The sequence below is a fragment of the Callionymus lyra genome, chromosome 1 (assembly GCF_982586985.1).
Source record: "Callionymus lyra chromosome 1, fCalLyr1.hap1.1, whole genome shotgun sequence".
Classification (NCBI taxonomy): Eukaryota; Metazoa; Chordata; class Actinopteri; order Syngnathiformes; family Callionymidae; genus Callionymus; species Callionymus lyra.
In genome coordinates, this window is record NC_141818.1 from 52,977,288 (window position 1) to 53,005,213 (window position 27,926).

The 27,926-nt window shown below is 37.3% G+C and overlaps 1 protein-coding gene across 3 annotated transcripts in view; it reads left to right on the forward strand.

Moving 5' to 3' along the window:
• sh2b3 (SH2B adaptor protein 3) overlaps positions 1-27,926 on the forward strand; it is a 62,199-nt gene that overhangs the window by 8,473 nt on the left and 25,800 nt on the right. For 2 of the 3 annotated variants that reach the window (XM_087812461.1, XM_087812480.1), the window contains exon 2: positions 17,699-18,796. In XM_087812461.1, the coding sequence (XP_087668587.1) occupies positions 17,729-18,796 (1,068 nt within the window). In that variant the 5' untranslated portion in view covers positions 17,699-17,728. Of the gene's footprint in view, positions 1-15,456; positions 15,576-17,698; positions 18,797-27,926 lie in introns of those variants that run through there. The other variant, XM_087812470.1, reaches the window with a different exon arrangement.

The following is a 27,926-nucleotide window of genomic DNA, read 5'->3' on the forward strand; positions in this document are numbered from 1 at the left end:
AAGAAGAACATGTGGTCTGAACCTATGGTCCTGGATCCTGTAGTGTTGTATAAGCGGCCCTCGTGATGAGTTTCCCTCCATGTTGTGTAAGATCGCTCGACAATGAGACTCATTCTGAAACTTGTGATTTGACGCTGATTCATATCTGCACTCGTGTCTCTGTATGTCGGTCATTATATTAGATCGACCACATTTCCATGAACCCGAGAGACTTTCTACGAATATTTCACAGACGCCGGTGAGATTAGAAAATAGAAATCCTTCAGTCGCCGCTTCCTGACATTGTTTCGTCCCGTTTGAAGAAACTAAATACGTCAATACTTGACTGTATAGAAATGATTCATCTCAATATCTAATATTATTTTCTAAGTACTCTGGGGCCTCGTGTACAAAGAAGTTTGTAGATCTTCTACTGAAAAACGGTTGTACGCTCAAACCTAGAAAATGGTGCACGTACAAAAATAAATATTCAGACATATGAATCTGCTCGTGCACATAAATACAAACACTTTTCCTTCGTTCATCCCAGTTAATGTGGAATTAATCGCACTTGTTCGTCCCTTTCCACTCATTTACATATTTAAAATAACCTCGAGTCTGTGATTTTTCTCTCCACGACCAGAACAAAAACAAACGAAAACAGGAAAAAAAAAAAGTTCTATGTTAGTCTTTGTATCCTTTGTCTTTGTTATTTATCTTTGATCTATTTCTTTATCTTTAGACTTGGATTGTATCATCTTGTTCTTTCTCTTTATTTCTCTTTGTTCTTATTTTATTTGTATTTATTTTTTATTTTTTTATGAACAAATTGCTGTATTTGCTGTGGATAATTGGAAAAAAAACAGTTTTCAGATCAATAAAGTTCTACCTTACCTTACCTTATGAATTTGAACTGAATCAACAGTTTTAATCGTTCATTTAAAACATTTCTGGATCACGTACTTAAATTCGAATGAGTTCAGACGTGCTCCGGTGTAAATGTTTATTGTGGAAATTTGAAAAGAAAAGTCCGAAAATTAGTCAAATTCCATTTTATTTAATAAAAAAAATGTTTAGAAAAAACCCTTAGGAATGAAAAAATAAAAATATGTATTTAAATAAATAAATATATAGACAAATTGAAATAAAATAAAACATGATGAGATTGAAAAAGAAAATGAGAAAATAAGTTTAAAAACAGTGTCAGAGATTCAAAATATAATAACTTTGACATTTTCATAAAAAAAACCAACATCTTTTCTGTTTTATCCCTCATTGTATGTCAAAAAAGACATTCTATCCATAAACCACTGTGTCCTCGATATAGGGGCTTGAGTGTTCTGCGATCCGCCATTTTGACTTTCCTCTAACTTCAGACCCCCCTGCAGATTGACCTACTTTTTACGATGCAACTGAAGAGATGGCAGGAATTAGTTTTGTCGCTGCAAAAAAACAAAAACCTGAACCTACCTTGAAGGACTTGCAGGACTTGCAGGTACTCGAAACATTATGGTCTGGAGCATAAGTTAGCCTCGTTGCTAAAGTGCATGTTGGATTAATGAATAGAATTTATTTTAATTATGGCTTCCCAAGATTAAAAAACAAGACAAAAAGTGACTCCAAAGCTAAAGCTTATAGGACTGGATCACGTGGAACGTCAGGAGAACCTTGTTATGTTAATGCCTCTGTTGCTCCACCTTAGCTTCACTCTCTTGTTCGACGTCTTCTGTGCCGACACTTCGCCGTCAGCCAAACGTTCTTGTGACCGGATCAGAATCAAGGAGAGATAAACGGATGTGGGTTCAATCCCAACGCTTGAGAAGAGACTCAAATTAAAGAGGTCACTTGATGAATAGTGTTTTTCAACTTTTTTTTTCTTTTTTTACGAGCGTCCGGGGCTGCCAAACATTTATATTAGCCTTCTCTTTTCATAATTGGACATTTGTTCCGGGCGTGATGGAACAGCGTCTTCTTGTGCGGCCTCCAAGAAAGCCAGCATTGTGTTTGTGCTGCGCCTGCAGTGAGTGTGATGCCGAGTAGAAGAAAAAAAAAAAATTCCAGACATTTTCCCGGCGCTGGCGTTTTGTTTTCAAGCTCTTCCTTATTATCCTGTCGTGATGTTTCCGGAGTCGTATACTTTTACACTTCCTCGACGTGCCCGGGTCTGTCAGGAAGGATAATGACGGAGTGCAGACGAGTTGAGTGAGTCACTGGTGAAGATGCCAGACACAGCTGGAGGACCAGAGGAGGTCATTAAACTAGTTTGTTTCTGTGTCGGGAAGAGTCTCGCTAGCTAGCTCGCTCTCTAGTTAGCTCGCTCTCTAGCTAGTTCACTTTCTAGCTAGCTAGCTCGCTCTCTAGTTAGCTCGCTCTCTAGCTAGTTCACTTTCTAGCTAGCTAGCTCGCTCTCTAGTTAGCTCGCTCTCTAGCTAGTTCACTTTCTAGCTAGCTAGCTCGCTCTCTAGTTAGCTCGCTCTCTAGCTAGTTCACTTTCTAGCTAGCTAGCTCGCTCTCTATTTAGCTCGCTCTCTAGCTAGTTCACTTTCTAGCTAGCTAGCTCGCTCTCTAGTTAGCTCGCTCTCTAGCTAGCTCGCTCGCTCTCTAGCTACCTCGTTCTCTAGCTAGCTAGCTCGCTCTCTAGCTAGTGCGCTCTCTAGCTTGCTAGCACGCTCTCTAGATAGCTCGCTCTCTAGTTAGCTCGCTCTCTAGCTAGTTCACTTTCTAGCTAGCTCGCTCGCTCTCTAGCTAGCTCGCTCGCTCTCTAGCTACCTCGTTCTCTAGCTAGCTAGCTCGCTCTCTAGCTAGTGCGCTCTCTAGCTTGCTAGCACGCTCTCTAGATAGCTTGCTCTCTTCCTAGCACGCTCTCTAACTACCTCGCTCTCTAGCTTGCTAGCGCGCTCTCTAGCTACCTCCCGCGCTCTCTAGCTTGCTAGCTCGCTCTCTAGCTACCTCGCGCGCTCTCTAGTTTGCTAGTGCGCTCTCTAGCTACCTCGCCCGCTTTCTAGCTACCTCGCTCTCTAGCTAGCTCGTTTTCTAGCTTGCTCTCTAGCTACCTCGCTCTCTAGCAAGCTCGTCTTCTAGCTAGCTACCTCGCTCTCTAGCTAGCGCGCTTTCTAGCGCGCTAGCTCATTTTCTAGCTACCTCGCTCTCTAGCTAGCTACCTCGCTCTCTAGCCAGCTACCTCGCTCTCTAGCCAGCTACCTCGCTCTCTAGCTACCTCGCTCTCTAGCTACCTCGCTCTCTAGCTATCTCGCCCTCTAGCTAGCTAGCTAGCTTGCTAACACTTGTGTCTTCAACACCAGCGAGTGTTTCGTGGGCGACTTTCTTCCGTGCGTAGACGATCAGTTGTGAACCTTTTGTGTTCAGGCACGTTGTTTATTTTCACTTGTGATTTTTCATGCGCCGTTTTTTGTTTTTTTTTCTTTTTCCCAAAGCGTTCCCAGACCACAGGAAATGAGCAGCGAGGCTTTAGTTCAGTGTGTCTTAAGAATAGCAGCATTGTGCTGGTCCAGCCTGCATTGTTTGGGGAATGAAGGACAACATGAGACCCAAACAAAAACCTCCACACAGACCCACAATAAAGCCTCCTTACACAACTGTCTCACACACACACACACACACACACACACACACACACACACACACACACACACACACACACACACACACACACACACACACACACACACACACACAAACTCCATGGTCCACCTTCAAGGATGGACGTCAGGGAACAACTCGAGAACCTCTCGGGAAGCTACATGTGATTTGTCTGCTTTAATGTTGAATCTAACATTTACGTCTGGTCTGGACTAGCAATAGTTTGACCTTTGATGACCTTCAGTTTCTAAATATGAAATATCAATACACTTGAATATCAAGTTAAATTTTTTTAAGATACTGCATCAGTTTTTAACAGCACTGTATCGTTTTCTTATATTATATTTCTCATATTTATTTTGTGGTTTACATCTCAATAAAGTGTACGTGAAATTAAATAATTTAATTATTTTTTCAATTCACCATTTACATGTAACTCTAGTTTATTTCGTTAAAATGAAAACATGGCGTTTCTTCATTTTTGTGTTGCGATTAAACTTCCGTCCGCTAGATGGCGGCAATCATTGTGTTCTTCGGAGCTAAAGGAAGAATGAAATCCTGCAAGAGTTTGGAGATGACTGAGGACGAGAGGATACAGTGGACTCCTGTTTGGACTTATTTAGCTTTTAAAGCTGATGTTTGGACATATTTTGATTTGAAAACAAATGAAAGTAGTTACGACTGAGGACGAGAGGATGCACATTCTTGCCTCAACTATTACAAATGTCGCTCAAATCTTTGCAGGAGCCGAGGTCAGTAACATGCTACATTGATGAAAGTACATGAGGCTCCTCCGCGAGATGTTATTTACAGTCGGCGTTTCATTGAGTCCAGATCGTTCACGTCCTCTTAGAACTCATTGTGTAATCAAAGCTCGGTTACATCTCAGAGCATCCATATGGATAAGTCACCTGATGAATCGGGTCTTTCATCTGAAACATCTATGAAGGCTGAGGTCTTGATGTTCCGACACCTGAGCTCTGAGGCATCAATGATCTGCATCAACAAAGCTTCAAACATCATTAAACATGCAGCCATGCTTGTGCTGCACCAGAGAAAATCATTTGATCCAGAGATTTGACTACCGTTCACTCTAGTGTGTTGAGGGTCAGATTGACCCGGGTCGTCTTCTTGAATCTTTCTTTTTCTTGCTTCTGACTTTGTTCTTCCTGACAGTGGTCTTCTTGAATGTGTTCTTCTTTCTTCTTGGATGTGGTCTTCTTTCTTTTATACTTGGTTCTTTCTTCTTGCCTTTGTTCTTCTTTTCATATTTTTTATTGAATGTGGTCTTCTTTCTTTTATTCTTGGTTCTTTCTTCTTGACTTTGTTCTTCTTTCTTCTTGTCATATTTTTTATTGAATGTGGTCTTCTTTCTTTTATACCTTGTCCTTCTTGAATTTGTTCTTCTTTATTATTGAATTTGTTCTTCTTTCCTTTTGGACTTTGGTCTTCTTTCTTCTTATCATATTCTTTATTGAATGTGGTCTTCTTTCTGTTATAATTTGTTCTAGATGGATGGATGGATAGATAGATGGATTTATGGATGGATATATGGATGAAAGGATAGATGAAAGGATAGATGGATGGATGGATGGATGGATGGATAGATGAATAGATGAATAGATGGATGGATGGATGAATAGATGAATAGATAGATGGATGGATGAATAGATGAATAGATGGATGGATGGATAGATGAATAGATGGATGGATGAATAGATGGATGGATGGATGGCCCCCAAACTCAGAATCATAAAGTCTAATAACACGAGGAATGAATAAGTCCCTGAGTCTATTAGTGTTGCATCATCGGAGGAGCATTCATGCTCCATATGCTTCTCTGTTCAACTGATGAGACTTGACTTCTGCTTTACTGTGTTCTTCTTTATTCTTGACTTTGTTCTTCTTTCTTCTTGACTCTGGTCTTGTTTTTCTTGTCTTTTTCTTGACTGTGGTTTTCTTACTTCTTGACTTTTTTCTTCTTACTTCTTGACTTTGTTCTCCTTGAATTAATTCTTCTTACTTCTTGACTTTGTTCTTCTTACTTCTTGAATTTGTTCTTTTTTCTTCTTTGTTCTTCTTACTTCTTGAATTTGTTCTTCTTACTTCTTGACTTTGTTCTTCTTTCTTGTCAACTTTGTTCTTATTTCTTGTTGACTTTGTTCTGATTTCTTCTTGACTTTGTTCTAATTTCTTCTTGACTTTGTTCTTCTTTCCTTCCTCCTACCATTTATTCTATCCTTGATGAAGCTGATCCTAAATAACTGACAATCATCAAGTATCATATAGTGTTTATTGTTCAACAGATGCAGTTCTTAATTCTTAATTCCTGTAATAATCGTATCATTGGACACTGATGGATTAACTTCCACGACGGTCAAGTCGACCCTGAATCTCACTTTCTTTCTGCTCGTCTGAACAATGAAGAAAGTCGTCGGGAAAACTTCCCGAACAATGACTCGACTCTTGTCTTAATTCCCTGGAAATGAGCAATAACTGGAGAAGTTTAATTCTGGCCAATGAGGAAAGAGCTGATGAAATTACTTTAAGAGCGTCACATGAATGTTGTGTGTGTGTGTGTGTGTGTGTGTGTGTGTGTCTGACGTGTGTGTGTCTGACATGTGTGTGTGTGTCTGACATGTGTGTGTCGTGACACGAGTGGTCCCGGCGTGCCAGGGCGGGGCTTCCTGTAGTCCACGGTCGCACACCTGGACCTTCACATTCCTCCCTCATCATCTTGTCTTTCTTACATCCTGTCTCGATCCCGACCGTCGCGTCAGCTTCCTCTGCTTCGCCTCCTTCACCCCCTCGTCTGTTTGTCGAGTCAAGCTCGTATAAATCCAGTGATTCAGGGAACGAAAATTCAAAGGTGGCGAGAAAATGTGTTTTTCATCAGCGAACACGTGACGCTTTACGAGAGAAGCTCCGGCGTTTGATGTCGCGACGAGCCTTGATGTCCTGCAGACTAATCCCGTCATAAGAAACCGATCGGATCCGGCTGATGGTGGCGATGATGCCGGAGCTTCAGAGGGTCAGAAGGATGTGGCTGCAGAAAATCTCATTTGACATAATGACTGCAGCCATTACTGGCACTTCCTATTTTAGAGCTGATTAACAAACGAGAGGAGGGTCGACCGTGTGTGTCCGAAAATAAACTTTAAATTTAATGTAGCTAAGAGTGAGTGTGTGTGTGTGTGTGTGTGTGTGCGTGTGTGTGTGCGTGTGTGTGTCCTCTCACATGTGGTTTGTGTTTGACCGATGCTAGTAGTAGTAAATATCTTTTTTTTATCACTTTGATATATTTTTAAATTAAAGTAATATAAAATGTAATGTTACACAGTTTATTTACACTCATTTCAATGCTTACATTTTCCTAAATATATTTTTTCTCACTTTTATATATTTTTAAATAAAAGTTATATAACACGTAATGTTACACAGTTTATTTACACTCATTTTAATACATTTATTTTCCTAAATATCTTTTTTTTCTCACTTTATGATATTTTAAATAAGTTATATAAAATCTAATTTTACACAGTTTATTTATACTCATTTTAATACATATATTTGCCTAAATATCTTTTTTCTCGCTTTGATATATTTTTAAATACACTATATAAACGTAATATTATGCAATTTATTTACACTCATTTAAATACATATATTTTCCTAAAAAAAAAATGTTCTCACTTTGATGTGATATTTTTAAAATACACTCTATATAAAAAGTAATGTTACACTATTTATTTACCGCAGGTCTCAATGGCACTTCTTCATCATGCATTTTAATACATATATTTTCCTAAATATCTTTGTTTGAATGTCTTTATTTTATTATTTTATTTGTCCTTTTCATGGGTTTTTGTTTTATACTTTTTTTTAGTGTTTTATTATAATATTTATATATTAATATATGTATATAAGATAATGGTTAATTAAATGAACTGATAGCATAATACCACTTGTTTTGCATTTTATTGTTTGTTTGTTAAATGTTAAAATATATGAAATAAGCTTTTTAGAATCGTATAATAAAATGAATAATAAAACGATATGCAATCAAATACAAACCTGAGATTATTTTTGAATCTTCTATGGTTTTTTAAATTTATCTTAGAAATTTCCCATGATATTAAATTCTTTATTCGTCCCTTTCTTCTTTAGGCTTGACGGCCCCTTATTACAGCCACGGTATATAATGTGGCCCCTTCAGGAAATATAATTAAAGTATTATTATTATTATTTATGTTGTAAGTGAAAGACTTTAAAGCATGTACTGCAGCGCTGATGTTATTGAATTAGTTTGTTATTTTTTAAATATAGTTGTGTGTAAAAGAATGAGTACTTTATGTTGGTTTTATGTCACAAAAAGTAGATCTGAATTGTATTATTAATAATTTCGTAGACAAATTGTATGGTTACTGATGACGGTCAGTTTTGTGTATCATAAAATGTTCGTAAACTGCTGACATAAGGATAATTAAATGTTGTTTTTCTCCATGACTGTGCAATGATGTCAGTTAGACTTGTAAGTTAAAGACTGTTGACTTTAGACTCAAACACGTATTTTCTGACGATATACATCCATATCAAGGCGGTGAGATTCTTAAACATCTGGGAGTTTCTCTTTTGAGCTCGTGATTTTTCCTTCCGAACAAGCAAGAGGTGAAACGCCTGCTGATGTCATTCTGGACTCAAAGTTCTGAGGTCCAACATTTGGCCGGACTTTGGTGGATGATTCTGTGATTTTAACAGATGTGTTGTCAGAATTTTTGGCTTTTTCATCTCCAAGATTAATGGATGGTTTTTAGATTTATAGGAAGAGATTTTCGGCCCAGAGTAACCAAAGTAACAGAAGGTAAAGTTCAGAGGATTCTTGTCCTCAGTCATGAAACGATGTTTGTTCTTCTTGAGCCGACGTAGTTTTGTCTCAGAGATGTTTTGGACTCGAAGTCGAAAGGGTTTCAAGTATCTGGGTCTGGGGGGAGGGGACACACTGGACAGGAAGCCACGAGAACTAATCGGCTCCAACAAAACATGTTTCCAGATCAATTTGGTTGGATTTTGAAAGATCTCAAGAAAAAGTCAAAATAGAAAACTTGATCAAATTAAACTTGAGTTGCTAGTTTTTATGATTTGATTGTTTTCGTTGAGGAGATACTTTGATTAAATGTTTAAACTGCAAATTCATTATTTTAAATCATAATTAAATCATAGTATTTATTGTAGAAAGAGTTTACCAATGGAAAAAAAAAAGCTCCAATATTCAGAAAATTAACCTTATAGCTTTTGTATGATGTCTCATGCTGTCTCATTTAGTATTTTCCTGCTGGTACAAGTACTTTCCTGCCAGTAATACATCCGTTTGTTATATTTAATTTCTAGTCGGTTTGTTTTGGGTCGACATGAAATGGAAATTAAAACGGTTAGAAGTAATGGCTGCAGATCTGCTTCTTTGAAGAGTCAGGTTTTATACAGAGACTCTACAGATGTACTTTTTTATGGCTGATAATAATAACATATAAATATATATTTATATGTATATGGACGATATGAATTTGTCTTATTTCATAGTAAAGTTATTTTGAAAACCTTCCTTTAGAAACAATAAACAATAAAAATACTTGGATGTAACATTTAAAAAAGAATCGATGACTAAATCATTTTTTTGTCTACTTTTAACACAAGATTGTTGTCGAATATCGTCGGATATAAAATGATCATTATTAACAATGAGGACCAGTTCGTGAACCACTCGTATAGGCAGGTTTCTCCAGTTCCATTTTAGTACAAAAAAGGTTCTTCTAAGTTGACGTGTTTTTGCTCCTGGTCTCCTGGGTCTGAACGATGCTGACGGAGTTAATAACAGTAAGCAGGACGTACTCAGTGCATGTTAGATGAAGGTGGAATCAGAGCATCATCTCGATGAAGTCGGTCCTGAGGCGACTCGCGCTGACAAGATCATTTCCAGCGAGCTTGTCGTTTCCTTCCTGCGCGATGAAGAGATCAGAGCGAGGTCGTTCCTGGTAATGAGGTTCCTCGTGTCGCAGTTATTAGTTCGAGACTCTTTATATGCTGTCGTGAAGCAGTTCTTTCTCCGTCAAACCAGCTGAAGTTACTAGATGCTCCTGTTTGTTGAGGAATTGTTGTCGACACCAGTGGCTGGTTCTGACCAGTGAGACTTTAGTTACTCGCTCGCAAATCTGACTTGTAAAAAAAAGTAAAAAACAAACTTTTTAGAGACAAAATTCCTCGTGCAGTATAAGTTCTAGTATCTTAAAGCAGCTCTGGGTAGTTTTGTGTTCCTTTAATATTTTTGTACTAAAATAACGTTGAATGACTCGTATATCGTGACTTGAGGTGTTTTGTGGGATTTTTATTTTCACTGTAAAAGTTCTTGGTGTGAACATGATGCATATCTACTGGTCAGTTAAAGTTATGTTATTTACAAACACAGTTAAAGTTATGTTATTTACAAACAAAAACACAGTTAAAGTGATGTTATTTACAAACACAGTTAAAGTTATGTTATTTACAAACAAAAACACAGTTAAAGTTATGTTATTTACAAACAAAAACACAGTTAAAGTTATGTTATTTACAAACACAGTTAAAGTTATGTTATTTACAAACAAAAACACAGTTAAAGTTATGTTATTTACAAACACAGTTAAAGTGATGTTATTTACAAACACAGTTAAAGTTATGTTATTTACAAACAAAAACACAGTTAGTTATGTTATTTACAAACACAGTTAAAGTTATGTTATTTACAAACAAAAACACAGTTAAAGTTATGTTATTTACAAACAAAAACACAGTTAAAGTTATGTTATTTACAAACACAGTTAAAGTTATGTTATTTACAAACAAAAACACAGTTAAAGTTATGTTATTTACAAACAAAAACACAGTTAAAGTTATGTTATTTACAAACAAAAACACAGTTAAAGTTATGTTATTTACAAACAAAAACACAGTTAAAGTTATGTTATTTACAAACACAGTTAAAGTTATGTTATTTACAAACAAAAACACAGTTAAAGTTATGTTATTTACAAACACAGTTAAAGTTATGTTATTTACAAACAAAAACACAGTTAAAGTTATGTTATTTACAAACACAGTTAAAGTTATGTTATTTACAAACAAAAACACAGTTAAAGTTATGTTATTTACAAACACAGTTAAAGTTATGTTATTTACAAACAAAAACACAGTTAAAGTTATGTTATTTACAAACACAGTTAAAGTTATGTTATTTACAAACAAAAACACAGTTAAAGTTATGTTATTTACAAACAAAAACACAGTTAAAGTTATGTTATTTACAAACACAGTTAAAGTTATGTTATTTACAAACAAAAACACAGTTAGTTATGTTATTTACAAACACAGTTAAAGTTATGTTATTTACAAACAAAAACACAGTTAAAGTTATGTTATTTACAAACAAAAACACAGTTAAAGTTATGTTATTTACAAACACAGTTAAAGTTATGTTATTTACAAACAAAAACACAGTTAAAGTTATGTTATTTACAAACACAGTTAAAGTTATGTTATTTACAAACACAGTTAAAGTTATGTTATTTACAAACACAGTTAAAGTTATGTTATTTACAAACACAGTTAAAGTTATGTTATTTACAAACACAGTTAAAGTTATGTTATTTACAAACACAGTTAAAGTTATGTTATTTACAAACAAAAACACAGTTAAAGTGATGTTATTTACAAACACAGTTAAAGTTATGTTATTTACAAACAAAAACACAGTTAAAGTTATGTTATTTACAAACACAGTTAAAGTTATGTTATTTACAAACAAAAACACAGTTAAAGTTATGTTATTTACAAACAAAAACACAGTTAAAGTTATGTTATTTACAAACAAAAACATGGTTAAAGTTATGTTATTTACAAACAAAAACAAAGTTAAAGTTATGTTATTTACAAACAAAAACACGGTTAAAGTTATGTTATTTACAAACAAAAACAAAGTTAAAGTTGTGTTATTTACAAACAAAAACAAAGTTAAAGTGATGTTATTTACAAACAAAAACACAGTTAAAGTTATGTTATTTACAAACAAAAACATGGTTAAAGTTATGTTATTTACAAACAAAAACAAAGTTAAAGTTATGTTATTTACAAACAAAAACACGGTTAAAGTTATGTTATTTACAAACAAAAACAAAGTTAAAGTGATGTTATTTACAAACAAAAACACGGTTAAAGTTATGTTATTTACAAACAAAAACACGGTTAAAGTTATGTTATTTACAAACAAAAACACGGTTAAAGTTATGTTATTTACAAACAAAAACACGGTTAAAGTTATGTTATTTATAAACAAAAACAAAGTTAAAGTTATGTTATTTACAAACAAAAACACAGTTAAAGTTATGTTATTTACAAACAAAAACACAGTTAAAGTTATGTTATTTACAAACACAGTTAAAGTTATGTTATTTACAAACACAGTTAAAGTTATGTTATTTACAAACAAAAACACAGTTAAAGTGATGTTATTTACAAACACAGTTAAAGTTATGTTATTTACAAACAAAAACACAGTTAAAGTTATGTTATTTACAAACACAGTTAAAGTTATGTTATTTACAAACAAAAACACAGTTAAAGTTATGTTATTTACAAACAAAAACACAGTTAAAGTTATGTTATTTACAAACAAAAACATGGTTAAAGTTATGTTATTTACAAACAAAAACAAAGTTAAAGTTATGTTATTTACAAACAAAAACACAGTTAAAGATGTGTTATTTACAAACAAAAACACAGTTAAAGATGTGTTATTTACAAACAAAAACACAGTTAAAGTGATGTTATTTACAAACAAAAACAAAGTTAAAGTTATGTTATTTACAAACAAAAACACAGTTAAAGTTATGTTATTTACAAACAAAAACAAAGTTAAAGTTATGTTATTTACAAACAAAAACACAGTTAAAGTTATGTTATTTACAAACAAAAACAAAGTTAAAGTTATGTTATTTACAAACAAAAACACAGTTAAAGTTATGTTATTTACAAACAAAAACAACACATCTTGTTCTCTCCAGTCCAAAGCTCTTGCTGATTCATTTCTTCAAGCTATTAATTGTAGTTTTTTTTTGGCATGTCTTGCTATTTTATGTTTCCTTCGTCCAACTTTGATAAAAACACATTTTGTATTTTTCAATCTACTCCTTCTGTGTCGTGGGATCAAGCGAGAGAACGTTCATTTTCTGTACTCATCCTCAGTATCACGTCTCAAATCTATCCATGAGTTTTTGTTTGTTTTCTCCAACATCGGGAAGGTCCAAGGTCATTCCTAAATTTTAGTGTTTTTTTATTTATTTTAGAAATGACAAGAGATACACAAGTTAAGTTTATTTTAAAAGGACAATATGCAGTTACATAAAAAGATGGCTGCACTAGTTGTTGAGTTATTCGAATAGTTTTTTACTTAAATTCACAGATATTGACCTTAAATAAAAAAAACACAGACTGACGAGATGTTTTTACACTTAAAATAAACTTTGATCTTCACCTTCTCACCTGCTGTGAGATGATCAAGAGTTTAGGTTCCTCAGTTCTCACTCATGATCTGACTCGACTAGAGAACGCTGTCTTCCAAAGTAAGTCATAGTTACTATGTTTCCAGATGTTTAAAGATGTTTCCAGACCAGGGTCACAAAGTGCTTTAACAATCAGAATCAATACACAGTTCAAATATACACTTTGAAAGATCAAGACACGTAAGACAAACACAGGAGTCTCAGAAAATCTAAAATTGATCCTGAAAGAAACTGTCAGTGAAGAGTTTTAAGGATCCGAGGAATGTGAGTTCTTCTACTGGAGCGGCTCAGAAAGCTCGGCTGCCTACATCTGATGCTTCTGGAGGGTGTTTGCAAAACTGCAAAGACAATTGTCTGTGTTTTCTGAAGAATTGTTGTTAAACTGACTCGTGTCTCAGCATCGACGGTTTCATGTTGGTTTCCAGGTTGTATCTGCAGGTCTACGAGTACCTGATGAAATACTCCACGCAAGTTTAATCGCATTCTTAGTACTTTTATTAAATTCAATCACACATGAGCCAAAATCTTTTAGCACTTTTGGTCGCATTTATTAAAATGACTTTTAATAGCAATTATAGAACTTTTATCCTCAGCTTTACTGTTATTCTGTGTCAGTGTTGACGTCCATTATCTCTGTTCCTTATCTTATCTTAAACAACTATATTTATATCCACGTGAACATGAATCTACTTCTGATTTTGAGCGACTCATCTGATGGGACAACATAAAATGACTGGTTGGGATAAAATGATTCAACATTTAAAAATAGCTAAACTTGAGAAAATAAAATCAAATAAAAAACATTCCATGAAGCTTTGAAGTCCTTTCTTGAAAATATATCTATATAAATGAATCAAAATGTAGAAATATACGCAGTATTTTTCACCCATAGCAGGGGTCCCTGAACTCTATTGTACGCTGGACCGATGTCAGGATTATATTTACGAACCAACGTTCATGTAGAAAAAAGTAAAAATACAAAAGCACGACCTTAAAAAAAACTACAATGATTGATTGTATGTCGACGATGGTGTCTTGTTCGAGTGAGTCTCCTCTATTTTAGAGACTGTGAGTGAGTTTGTGTTTGAACTTTTTTTTATGGAATGATGACTTTTAAACAGAAATTTTGTTTTTAGAGTTTGTGTTTGATTTATTGTCACCAGTCAAGAGTCACACAATACAAGTTATTTTATAGAAAATATGTATTTATTTTCCTAAATAATAAACCTTTTAGGCAATAATAATGAATATATATATTTATTTCTTTAAGGCCTGGAAACAAAGGTGTAGCACAACATAGTCGCACGATGTGAACAGGATTATTTAATTTAATGTATTACTTTTTTAAGATGTGTATATACAGTCATATAAACTCTCCTTTTGCCCTTTTCTGTCTCTTTCTGGCTTTCATTCATTTCTTTTTTCATAGTTGAGTGTGTATCATTTTGTCAAATTATATTGTTTGGACCATACATATGTATCTACTTTATTGTAAGTAAGTAATTTGTATTAATATAGAACTTTTCCAGACTCAGGGTCAAACAATCAAAACAAAATTCACTAAAATATATACTTTAAATATCAAGATGACACTGAGAACAACACAGGAGTCTCAGAGAATCAGGGAAAAGCCTGAACGAATAAAAACATCTTAAGATGTTTCTAGCGTTTGTTGATCTTGTTCTCACCAGTATGTGGTACTGGATGTACTTTAGCCGTTTCCTGTTTGACTTCAATGAAAGAAGACTTGAATTACAAATAAATAAAGTAGACTTTGATAAACTAAGAAACGGCTCAAAATGTTTCCCTGAAAACGATAGAGATGATCAGGATCCAGAGCCGAGGCCACATGAGCGCGAGGAGGGAAAACCATGGGAACGGAGGCTGGAGCCCCCGGAGGGGATGCAGCGAGAGGATGTGTGTGTGCGAAGTGTGTACATGTGCTGAGTCATGGCTGGGCTGGCCCCGCAGATAGAAGCCGACCCGCGAGGGGGCCCGGCTAGAGGGGGTCTGGGGGGGGGGGACGCCACCGTGAGCGAGGAGCTCAGGGAAAGGAAGAAGTTGTTGTGACAGGAACTGGTCCACGGGGGCCTCTGGTGACGTGGTCCACGCCGAGGCTTCTGGGACGCACACTGTTGTGCACACTGTTGTGTGCGGATGAAGGGAGTCTTTGACGAAAAGACGCTCAAAAGAGCCTCCACGTGTCAGGACGACTCAGGTGTGGAGAGATTTGAGGCCACAGATAACAAGTCCATATTTCTCCGACCACAACAACCCCCCCCCCCCAATTGAATTTTTCGTGTTTTTTTTGTCGTGATGTGTCGTCCGTGACTCCCCCCCGACAACACAACGCCGTACGCAGACACACTTCCTGCTGCACCAGAGGAACATGGTCGGCGATGTAGGCAAGTGAGTAGCATCTTATCTGCGGCGCTTTTCTCGCCATCGGGTCTCGTTCTTCGCGGCGTCCTCGGAGGAGATTTCAAGATAACGGCGATGGCGAAGCGGCGTTTGCAGAACCGTCGACACTTTCTCTGCAGAGTTCGAACCTCCGAGAAGGTGTCGAGATAACGGCGACTTCAGGGGACGAGCCGGAAAACAACGTTTTCGAGTTGATTTCTAAGAAAAATGGTTTGCGACGGTTTTTCTTCCCGGAAAGAAAATGGAAAAAACATTTAAGTTTCCATTTTAGATCTTTATTAAGGTTTCATTCGAGAAAATTACACAAAAATAAAACTTAAAAAGAAGAAAGAGAAGTTTTGTAAATATGTTCAGGAAATTTTTTCCAAAATAAAAGTTGTAATGTTTTACTTTAAAATGCAGCAAATACCAACAATTTTATATTTTTAATTATTTAAAAAACTTCCTGTAAAACGCAGCCCAACGTTGGAACCAAATCTTCACATATTTCATCATCTTTTAACCAAATATTCTGAATTATTTAATGAATTTACGTTTCTTTGAGTGGAAGAAAATAATAATAATATTAACGCTTTTTTTTTTAAGGACCTTTTCTAGACGCACAAAGTTGATGGTTTGATTTAGTTCATAGTAGCTGAAAAGTTAATTATTTTTTGTACCTTTTTTAACTGGAATAATCAGTTTATAATATTCTTTGTTATTCCTTATTTCCAAACATACCAATTACTGATTATTATTTATTTTTTAGAGTTTTAAAGGCTGATACCGTTTTTTTGGCTGATTTTTCTTTTTTTCCTGGCAACATAAAAGGACACAAAAGTCACTTCTACACTATTTTAATCACACAAATCTATGAAATAACTATAAAAGTGTACAACAAACCAACCATACATGACAAAAGAATAACAAATTGAAAGAGTGAAACATTTAAAAGCTAAAATAAGAAAATGCAAACGACAGTAAAACTCATTTTGTTGGTTTGAAGTCATGATTTTTCACGTGTTTCGTGTTTATTCCTAAAATATCCTTCGCTCTTGAACGCACCGCAGCAATCATGACGTCATTGAACGCATCATTTACAAGCCAACTGTTGCAAACATCCTGTTTCTGCTCATCCAGGTTTATCAACATGTGTCGAACACGCGTGTTCTTCGAGCGTCATACGTGTTGCGTGAGCAGCTGACGCTCCGTGTTGACGGATCTATTCCTCAAGCGTCACGTGCAGCGAGCGCCGGGGATTGTGGGCGATTAAGAAATTTCCTGATGAACTTCCTCTGCCGGAGCTCATTGAACGACTGATTCATTCACTTCGTGTCCGAAGATAATTGAGTAACTCTTGAGGTTTGAGTTCCGTTTCCTCAGAAGACTTCGCTTCTGTTCAGTCGGTTATAAAATACAAAGATATTTAGTTGTTCTTTGGTATAGAAATATTTGTTTTTCAATATATTCTTTATTTAAAGGTGGAATTTGTTGTTTTGTTTCTTGAATATTTTCAAAATTATTTTTTAAATGTAAATCTATGTTCTTTATATTTGCACTTTGTCATCCTTTGCACTTTGTTCTTGACTTTGTTCTTGTTTTTAAACCCAATTTCTCCAGATTAATAAAGGATTAATTCTATATTTATATATTCGAATTCCAATGACTCAAAAATATTTAATTCTTAGCCTTTTAATTTCAATATAAACATGTTTTGTGTAATAGTGCCAAGATTTTTTTTTTACACGTATGGTTTAACATTTTTATTCCAATAATAATTTGATATTTATTCATTTGTTGCCCTTTAAATTCAATATAAAAATGTTGACATATTAGAGCCACCATTTCCTCATAAAGTTTTAAAAAAACAACCTTTCTATAAAGAAAAATAAATAATTAAAAACAAAATAAAATGCTTTACATAAATGGAAATTAATAAAAATTGCAATATGTCCACATTTGTCACTGATGTAATTTTTTGTTATTCCTAACATTACTTGCGGAGGCTTTAAAGCCAACGTTCGACTTCTTCTTCTACTCAAAATAACGACACATTTTGTTCCACATTATTTCCTCCAATAACGTCTCTTCTTTTTTCATCCCTCTCTTCCTCCCCCCATCGTACCCCACAGCGGTGATTCTCTTCTGGCCGAATTACTGCGATGAATGGTAACACTATCCATCCAGCCACGAGCACGACCGCGGGAGGCCCTGGCGTGGCAGCGCCCCCTAGAGGCTGGTGGGAGTTTTGCGAGCTTCACGCCATCGCCACGGCCCGGGAGCTCGCGGGTCACTACCGGAGCTTCGCCCGGGAGCGTCCTCAGCATGACGTGCTGCCGCCGGACTCCTTCTCCAAGCAGTTCACCAACCTCTTCCAGCAGCACTTCAGCTGCGAGGTGGACCAGGATGCGGACCACCTCGCCACGTGCGCCGCCGGCGCCGCCACGCCCATCACTTCGCAGACTATGATCAGGATTACGTCCGGCGCGCAGGATTACCGGGAGGCCGGCAGACCGGCGGCGGCGGCGGGCGCCGTGTTCGCCGCGGTGGTGCCCAAGCTGGAGCCGGTGCTGGTGAGCGCGGAGCAGGAGGAGCCGCCGCCGCGACGTCCCGCCGGGAACGCGCCGTCGGGGAACACCACGTCGCGACGGGGCTTCAGCGGCGGCGGGTCGTTGCGGATCCACAGCCGGAGCAGCGACGACGTCTCGGCCTCCGGGCGCCGACCCGTCTCCGAACTGTACTCGTCCGACGCCGCCGACATCACGCACTTCTCCGTCAGCCAGATCCGGCAATCGGTCCGGAGGCTTTTCAAGAAGCACCCCCTTCCCGACGCCGCCGCCCAGCAGGACCTATCCTCGAACCCGGGGAACAACAACAACAACCCGCCCACCAGCAGGGACTCGTCCTCGTCCTCCTCCTCCACGAGTTGTCCGTCTGAGGCCCCGCCCACCAGCGCCCCCTCGCACCCCACCGGAGTGGCGTCGAACTTTCTGGATCGTTTCCGGCGGTTCCGCGGCGGCAGCACGAGGCGGAGGAGGTCGGAGTTGGGCGGCTGCTGTAAGGAGGGCACCCTGAGGTACCTGCTGGTGGACGACACTATTTCGGACTCTCAGCCGCGCTGGCAACGCTGCCGCCTGCTGGTCAGGAGGATCGGTGACGCCGACGCCGCGGAGAGCGGCGGAGTACGAGGACGGGAGCGATATCAGCTGGAGCTCTACGACCCCCCGAAGGTAGGAACAGAAGTTCTTAAGTCATTGAGAAGATCCTGCGCTTGTACCGGCGATGGAGCTCCAGATATCGTAGAACAAACTGACGTAGACGAACATCTCCTGAGGTTCTCGTAGGATTAGATCAGACCAGATTAGATCTGCTTCGGGAAATTGGGTTTGCAGTTGACGGTAGACGATAGCTTCACAAAGGGCAAATAACAGAACAAAGTGCAAATATGAAGAACACAGTTCAAAGAATGGAAGAGAATTCCTCGAGCGTTCGCTCCGTAAAGATATATTTCCGTCCATTCTTCGTTAGATTTCGCCGACTTTACGTCGACACGAGTGAAAGCATTGGAGCTGCTCGGATTAACGTAAAACGGCCGAAAACTACTGTTGCAAAGTGAAACTACACAGGTTTACCATAAAGTTTGAATTGAAACGACAAACATTTTAATTGAAAGTTTACTTCCGTAAGTGACGTTAACATCGTGGCCCAACAGTGTTGTGGTTAAATAAGTATCGACAAAAATATTGCAGGAAAATGTGTAACTGGGAAGTTCTAACAAATGTAGTGAAGTAATTGGAGTTTTTTTTTTATTTAGAATTATAACAATTTTGACTCTCCTTCATTCATTTGAGGACGGTCCCTTGAACGTCTCGTTATTCAAGCGTTTGTGACTCAAGATGGCGTCTGTCTTTCTACAAGTTCATCCTCCACTTGGTGCAAACGTTATCTCTGTGTTGCGTCTCAAAAGTGTCAAACAAGTTAAGTAGCCTTTTTTCTTGTCTCGGATCAGTTTGTTCATCTTCGTGTTGTGACCGAGCTCTGGTCACAAATTCAAGGGACTGTTGAATGTTGTTTAAACGTAGTCACAACAGTTTAAGGTCTTCTTATCAAAACACCAGTTCACTCTTGTATCTCCAGGAAGTGAGAGTGACCTCCATAGTCCTGTGAAGATCCTCCTCCTTCTCTGTTGTGACGGTGGTTTGATGCTGATCATCATGAAGGAGGGTTGTTGACCTTTGACCTGCTTCAGGAAGAGAAGTTACGTTGAGGACGTGTTTATTTTCTTCATGTGTCGTTAGATTCTGAAACGTTCAATATTGGTTATAAATTGGCTTCTTTGGTAGAGACTAGATTCCAAGAAGGTTCTGAAATTAAAGGAGACACTTTCAAAATAAAATCCCTGCATCTTCAGTATATATATAATTAATATTAGATACTACAGTAGTTTTCTTCTCAATACTGATATTCAACAATACTGTATGGATTTTATAAATTATGTTGTATTTTGAACGCACTTATTTTACGATTTATATTTCAATAAACTATCTATACAATAAATATTCAATTACAATTATTGTAAATCAATTTGATTTCATTATCGTGCAAATATTCTCGGTTTTGGTTATTTTTTTTCTTTTTTTTATTCCCACTGGCGATGACTGAGGACAAGAGGATACAGTGATGACTGAGAGGATACACTAATGTCTGAGGATGAGAGGATACACTCATGACTGAGGATGAGAGGATACAGAGATGACTGAGGACATGAGGATACAGTGATGAATTAGGACCAGAGAATACCGTCATGACTGAGAACGAGAGGATACAGTGATGACTGAGAACGAGAGGATACAGTGATGACTGAGAGGATACACTAATGTCTGAGGATGAGAGGATACACTCATGACTGAGGATGAGAGGATACAGAGATGACTGAGGACATGAGGATACAGTGATGAATTAGGACCAGAGAATACCGTCATGACTAAGAACGAGAGGATACACTGATGACTGAGAACGAGAGGATACAGTGATAAATTAGGACGAGAGTATACAGTGATGACTGAGGATGAGAGGATACAGTGATGACTGAGAACGAGAGGATATAGTGATAAATTAGGACGAGAGGATACAGTGATGACTGAGAACGAGAGGATACAGTGATCAATTAGGACAAGAGTATACAGTGATGACTGAGAACGAGAGGATACAGTGATGAATTAGGACGAGAGGATACAGACTTCCAGTAGGTATCAGACAGAAGTACTTGACAATACTACATATATATCATTGTTCCTACACTATCACTATACATTGCAATATATCGTTTTCTTGCTCCTGTGTCGTGATATGAATCTTGATTTAAAAACAAATAAAATAAAAAAACGTCATGTCAAATAAGGTCTTTGGCAGTGGTATGCGCCGCCTCAGTGCTTGGGTTGCGCCGTAGAGTGACGCTTGTATGTCGGCGACCTCGTCTCGACCCCATCTTCGACGGCTCGTCTCAGCGAATCAGGATTTACTCCCATGAACACGAGGCATGAGAACTGGTCTCCGGCTGCAGGAGCGTCTCTCACACCGACCTGCTATCGTAGCCTCGCTGAGGTCACTGGAAACCGTCGTCTGGCTGGTTTTACACACTGTGTTCTGGAGGTCGATGCGAGGAGACGTCGCATGATTCTCTGAGAGATTTATATTTAGCAGTACATCCCTGTTGAAGCTGCAGTTCATGACGCGTGTTGGTGAAGCTTTGGCATTGTTTGCTGCCTCACTGTGTGTGTGTGTGTGTGTGCGTGTGTGTGTGTGTGCGCACGTGAGGAATCTTGGCAGCGAAGCGTCGAGGCCTTGAGAATATCCTTAAAAGGAAGCTGATCCACTGCATGTTCACGCTCCACGAGCGTCGGAGGCGTCGCATGTTTGGTCAGTTTCCTCTTTCGAGGAAGAACAGGTCGGTTTCACACATCTGTGTGTGCGTGTGTGTGTGTGCGACTCTCAGATGGCTGTTGTTGTTTTTCATTTGCATGTGGTGAGCTTGTGCGTCTCCTCAGAGGATGAAGAAGGTCCAGGTGAAGCCGGTTCTGAGAAGTGTGTGAAATGAAATGAGTTAAATGCTTGAGTTATTACAGGTGTGTGTTTGTGAGAGTCTGGTGTTATGATGCGACACAGAGGCGTCGATACTATATGTTGTACACTTGAGTCGTACACACTTTAGTTTGTACACATATGATCGCAACTAAGATCAAACATTTTAAGCTATAATCAAACAACTTTCAATTATAATCAAACAATTTTTAACTATAATCAAACAACTTTCAATTATAATCCAACAATTTTCAACTATAATCAAACAATTTTCAACTATAATCAAACAATTTAAACTATAATCAAACAATTTTCAACTATAATCAAACAATTTTCAACTATAATCAAACAATTTAAACTATAATCAAACAATTTTCAACTATAATCAAACAATTTTCAACTATAATCAAACAATTTTCAACTGAAATCCAACAATTTTCAACTATAATCAAACAATTTTCAACTATAATCCAACAATTTTCAACTGTAATCAAACAATTTTCAACTATAATCAAACAATTTTCAACTATAATCCAACAATTTTCAACTATAATCAAACAATTTTCAACTATAATCACACAATTTTCAACTATAATCAAACAATTTTCAACTGTAATCAAACAAAGTGTGTATTAAGAGTCTGGTGTTATGATCGCGACACAGAGACGTTGATATATTAATATATTACACTCGTCAACATCTACTAAATGGTTACATTTGATCATTAAACCACGTTTGTTTTCTCCTGCTCTGTAAGTAAGTAAGTAAGTAATATTTATTTATATAGCGCTTTTCGAGACCAGGGTCACAAAGCGCTTTAACAATCAAAACAATACTCAAAACAGTACATACTTCAAAGATCAAGACAACACCGAGAACAACACAGGAGTTCGAGAAATTCAAGGAAAGAATGTGTTCTCAACAATATCAAGCCTCAGCCACTGTCGACCAATGAGAGTGTGTGTGCAGGTCATGTGACCTGTGACGTGTCACGACCCTTTATGAGCTGTTCCTTAAAGATATGACGAGCAAGACAACACATCTGTACACATTGTTCTAGTACAGGGTTGATAATGTCCGTGAGTTACTTTGAAGTTCTCCAACATTTTCAATAGATTTTTTAGCGATTGTGACACATTAAATCTGTGGAGGTCAGTGAGTAGAACCAAAATGAATTATTTTTAGAAAATGAAATGATTTTTAGTGCGCCTTATATTCTGGAAAACAGTTAATTATGTTATTAGATTCATCAGTTATGTTGGATATAATTTCAAACCTATTTATTTATACTCTTTTGTCTGATAACTACTGGAAGGGATTTGGTCGATATATAATATAATCAAACAATTTTCAACTATAATCCAACAATTTTCAACTATAATCCAACAATTTTCAACTGTAATCCAACAATTTTCAACTATAATCCAACATTTTTCAACTATAATCAAAAAAATTTCAACTATAATCCAACAATTTTCAACTATAATCCAACAATTTTCAACTATAATCCAACAATTTTCAACTATAATCAAACAATTTTCAACTATAATCCAACATTTTTCAACTATAATCCAACAATTTTCAACTATAATCCAACAATTTTCAACTATAATCAAACAATTTTCAACTATAATCAAACAATTTTCAACTGTAATCAAACAATTTTCAACTATAATCAAACAATTTTCAACTATAATCAAACAATTTTCAACTATAATCAAACATTTTTCAACTATAATCAAACAATGTCCAACTGTATTCAACAAAAATAAAATGTTGATTGTATCCTCTCATCCCCAGTCATCTTAGAGTATCTCGCAGGATTTAATTCTTTCCTGTGAGGTCATAGATGTGCTGCCATCTAGCTGCCGTAACTTTAATTTCAACACAAATGAACAAATTATACATCTAATTATTCATATAATATTTGCATGTTTATTGTGATAACACAAAAATGAAAACGACGCTGTTAAATATATACACGATCTCACGACAAACGATATTTAAGTGCATCTATATTCTTGCATTTTCAGCCAGATTTAACAAACAAACCATCAAATGTCCGACAGACTTGATAAAACACTGAGTCATCGACATCGGCTACAATTTTGCACAATCTGGAGTCAAAGGTTTGTGTTGCAGAAGTGAATCTTGTCGCTTCAGCTGAAATAAAGCAGAAGTCGCTTCGGTGGCGAAAGAATCGTCTCCGTCTTCTCGTCCGTCCTCGATGTTTCATTCATTTTCTCTGAACGTCCAGGAACCTCCTGCTGGTCTCTCTTCAACCTTCTGTTCCCACAGACGTGCTGTGTTTCCTGCTGGAAGCTTGACTTTCATGTCATCTTCTGCCCTCAGCTGTGTGTTTGTGGTCCTTCACATGTTGGTTCCTGGTCTTAGATCCGACCCGCATGCCGGTCAGTGTTGCCCCGGGTCTTAGATCCGACCCACATGCCGGTCGGTGTCGCCCCGGGTCTTAGATCCGACCCACATGCCGGTCGGTGTCGCCCCGGGTCTTAGATCCGACCCACATGCCGGTCGGTGTCGCCCCGGTCGTTCTCCTGCTACTTCATTCGATCCTTTTCTCTGCATCACACGTCCAGCACTTGTTTCACGTCAGGAACTACATAAAGTGAGGATCAATGTTGCAGTACAACAATATCTTTTTACAAACAATACTTTACTTGACTTAGATTTGGCATGCTACTGTTAGCAAGATACCGTTAGCAAGCTACTGTTGCCAGGCTGCAGCTAGCTAGATACTGTTAGCAAGATACCGTTAGCAAGCTACTGTTGGCAAGCTGCAGCTAGCTAGAACCATTAACAAGCTACTGTTAGCAAGCTACCGTTGGCAAGCTACCGTTGGCAAGCAAATGTTTGCAAGATACCATTTGCAAGATACCATTAACAAGCTACCGTTAGCAAGCTACCGTTTGCATGCTACCGTAAGAAAGCTAATGATCCTGCTGAGAAGACTGAGGGATGAAGTGGGACTGTCTGGGTCTGTGTTAGAATGGTTCTCATCTTACCTTTTTGGGCGCAGTTTTAGTGTATCTGTCAATCAAATGAGGTCTGAATCGGCAGATCTGTTGTGTGGAGTCCCTCAAGGTTCTGTTCTGGGTCCTTTATTGTTTTTGCTGTACTTGATTCCCCTCGGTAAAATCATTCAGAGATTTCCAGATGTTTCTTATCACATTTTTGCTGATGACATCCAGCTCTACTGCTCTTTTGATCAACTGAGCCCCAGAGGCTGAACTTAGTCAATTGTTTGCTAGAAATCAAACAATGAGTGAAAACACTCTACAGATAAATGTGGACAAAACTGAAACTCTGGTGATTGCTCCTGATGATAAGATTCCAGGGTTGAGTCAGTACTTGGGTGACTTAGGTCAGTCTGTCAAACTGAGCCTGAGAAACCTGGGTGTTGTATTTGATAAAGACATGTCTCTTGTTCAACACTGAAGAAAACTGACCAGAAACTGTTTCCTTCAACTGAGAAAAATCTCTAAACTTAGGAAAATGTTGTCGGAACATGATCTGGATCTTATAATCCATGTGTTTGTTTCTTCTCGTCTGGACTATTGTAACAGTTTGTTTTCTTGTCTTAACAAGAAGGATCGTCTCGTCTGCAGTTGATTCAGAACTCTGCAGCCAGAATTCTGACCCGCTCTAGTAGAAGAACTCACATTTCTCCGATCCTTAAAACTCTTCACTGGCTTCCAGTTTCTTTTAGGATCAACTTTAAAATTCTGGTTCTTACTTTCAGATCTATTCATGGTCAGGCTCCTCCGTACATCACTGATCTGATCCAGCCTTACACCCCAGCTCGGGCTCTGAGGTCTGTGGATCAGAATCTACTTATGGTTCCACGCACACGGCTCAGGACCAGAGGAGAGAAATCTTTTCAGGCTGTTGCTCCTAAGCTTTGGAACGATCTTCTCTCTCTTTACACTTGATGGATCTACTGACTCCTTTAAGAAACATCTTAAGACGTTTCTATTTGTTCAGGCTTTTCCTTGAATTTCTCGAACTCCTGTGTTGTTCTCAGTATTATCTTGATCTTTAAAGTATGTACTTTTTTGAGTATTGTTTTGTTTGTCTAAGCGCTTTGTGACCCTGGTCTCGAAAAGCGCTATATAAATAAATATTACTTACTTACTTACTTACTTAATGTTGGTAAGCTACCATTAGCTAGCTGCAGTTAGCAAGCAACCGTTAGCAATCTGCACTTGCAGGCTGCAAATAGCAAGTTACCATTAGCAAGCTACAGTTGTGAAGCTACCATTAGCTATCTGCAGTTAGCAAGCAACCGTTGAAAATCTGTACTTGCAAGCTGCCATTAGCCAGCTACCATTAGCTAGCTGAAGTTAGCAAGCAACTGTTAGCAATCTGCACTTGCAAGCTACCGTTAGCAAGCAAGCTCCCATTATCTACTATTAGCAAGCTACTATTAGCACGCTACCATTAGCAAGCTAGTATTAAAAGCTACCATTAGCAAAGCTGCCGTTAACAAGCAAGTTTAAGATTAAAGATTGTTTTTTCTGGTTCTCGTGGTAGTTTGACCGTTTTGTTGTGGTGAAGGTGAGGCTTGACGTCGCGAAAGAAAACGACCACATGTCGCATCACAAACGTCTCGTCTGCTGTGTCGCTGCCTCGTCTTTACCTTCAAAGACTCGTTTACTTCTGTGAGCGTCTTTCATCCGAGGAACGACATGGTGTTCTGACGCTTCACACGACAGAAGACGAGGATCTGCAGCAACACACTCGTTCCAGAGACGCACAAACGCCACGAGTTGTGTAGCTTCAAGTTGTCGAGTGTGTGAGTGTGTGAGTGAGTGAGTGTGTGTGTGTGTGTGTTCGCCGAAGAGAGGAAGAAGTGGGACGTTTGCAAGACGACATGAAAGAGACGCGATGAAGCAAAAACACTCTTGAATATAAACTTTACACGAAAACTACGATGAGTCGGACGTTACAGTGATTTCAATTCACACTCGTGTTGTTTTCAGGAACATCGTGACATTTAGAATATGTCGCACAATAATATGAGATTATTACGACGAGAATTCAGTTCCTTTCTTTTCATTCTTTTATTTATGTGTCTCATTTAATCTGTGATGACGTTTATTTATTGTTTTTAAGATGATGAGCCAATAGTTTATTTTTTTATTTAAGTTAAATTAACATATATGTGGTCGTAATGTTTTGAACAATTCTGTCTCTCTATAGCCATGTTTTTAGTATCTCTGTACTTTATTCTTGGTGTACTTTCAGTAGTTTAAGTAAACTGAAACGATAAAAGTGAACTAAATTTGTTATCGTACGTTTTTGCAAATACTTAGTTTAGTGTAAACGATCTTAATTAAGAGTATTACACACAAATACTTGAGGCCCCGGGGCCGAACCCGGTCTTGCCATTTCATTTAACTTATAGTAGAAAATTGTTTGATTGTAGTTAAAAATTGTTTGATTTCAGTTGAAAATTGTTTGATTAAAGTTGAAAATTGTTTGATTTCAGTTGAAAATTGTTTGATTATAGTTGAAAATTGTTGGATTATAGTTGAAAATTGTTGGATTAAAGTTGAAAATTGTTTGATTTCAGTTGAAAATTGTTTGATTAAAGTTGAAAATTGTTTGATTATAGTTGAAAATTGTTGGATTAAAGTTGAAAATTGTTTGATTTCAGTTAAATTGTTGGATTAAAGTTGAAAATTGTTTGATTTCAGTTGAAAATTGTTTGATTATAGTTGAAAATTGTTTGATTAAAGTTGAAAATTGTTTGATTATAGTTTAAAATTGTTTGATTTCGGTTGAAAATTGTTTGAAAACAGTTGAAAATTATTTGAATACAGTTGAAAGGTGTTTGATTAGTTTACTGCTCTTGTTAACGACATGTAAAGATGTTTGAGATAAATAAAAGTGATAAAAGATTCAAGGAATTCGATGGAGTTCAAACACGATCGATTCTAACGATAACTGAAGGTTCCAAGAATGAAAAGACTATCGAAATCACACTTCCTGTTATATAATGAACATTTTGTTCCCACGACCTTGACTGTTACTAATATTTAGTGATTCAGTTTTGACACTCGTGCTGAAGAACTAAACACACTTTACTCTTTTACTAAAGGGCCAAAAAAAAAAAAAGCTCAAAGAAAACAAATATTGCTGTAAATTAGTTTAATTGTGTTGAAGTTATGAATCAAATACTCAGTGAAGTACTTATTTGCTCTTCATAGTAAAACATCTATTCTACCATTCTAGTCGATGTACACATACTTGGGTATT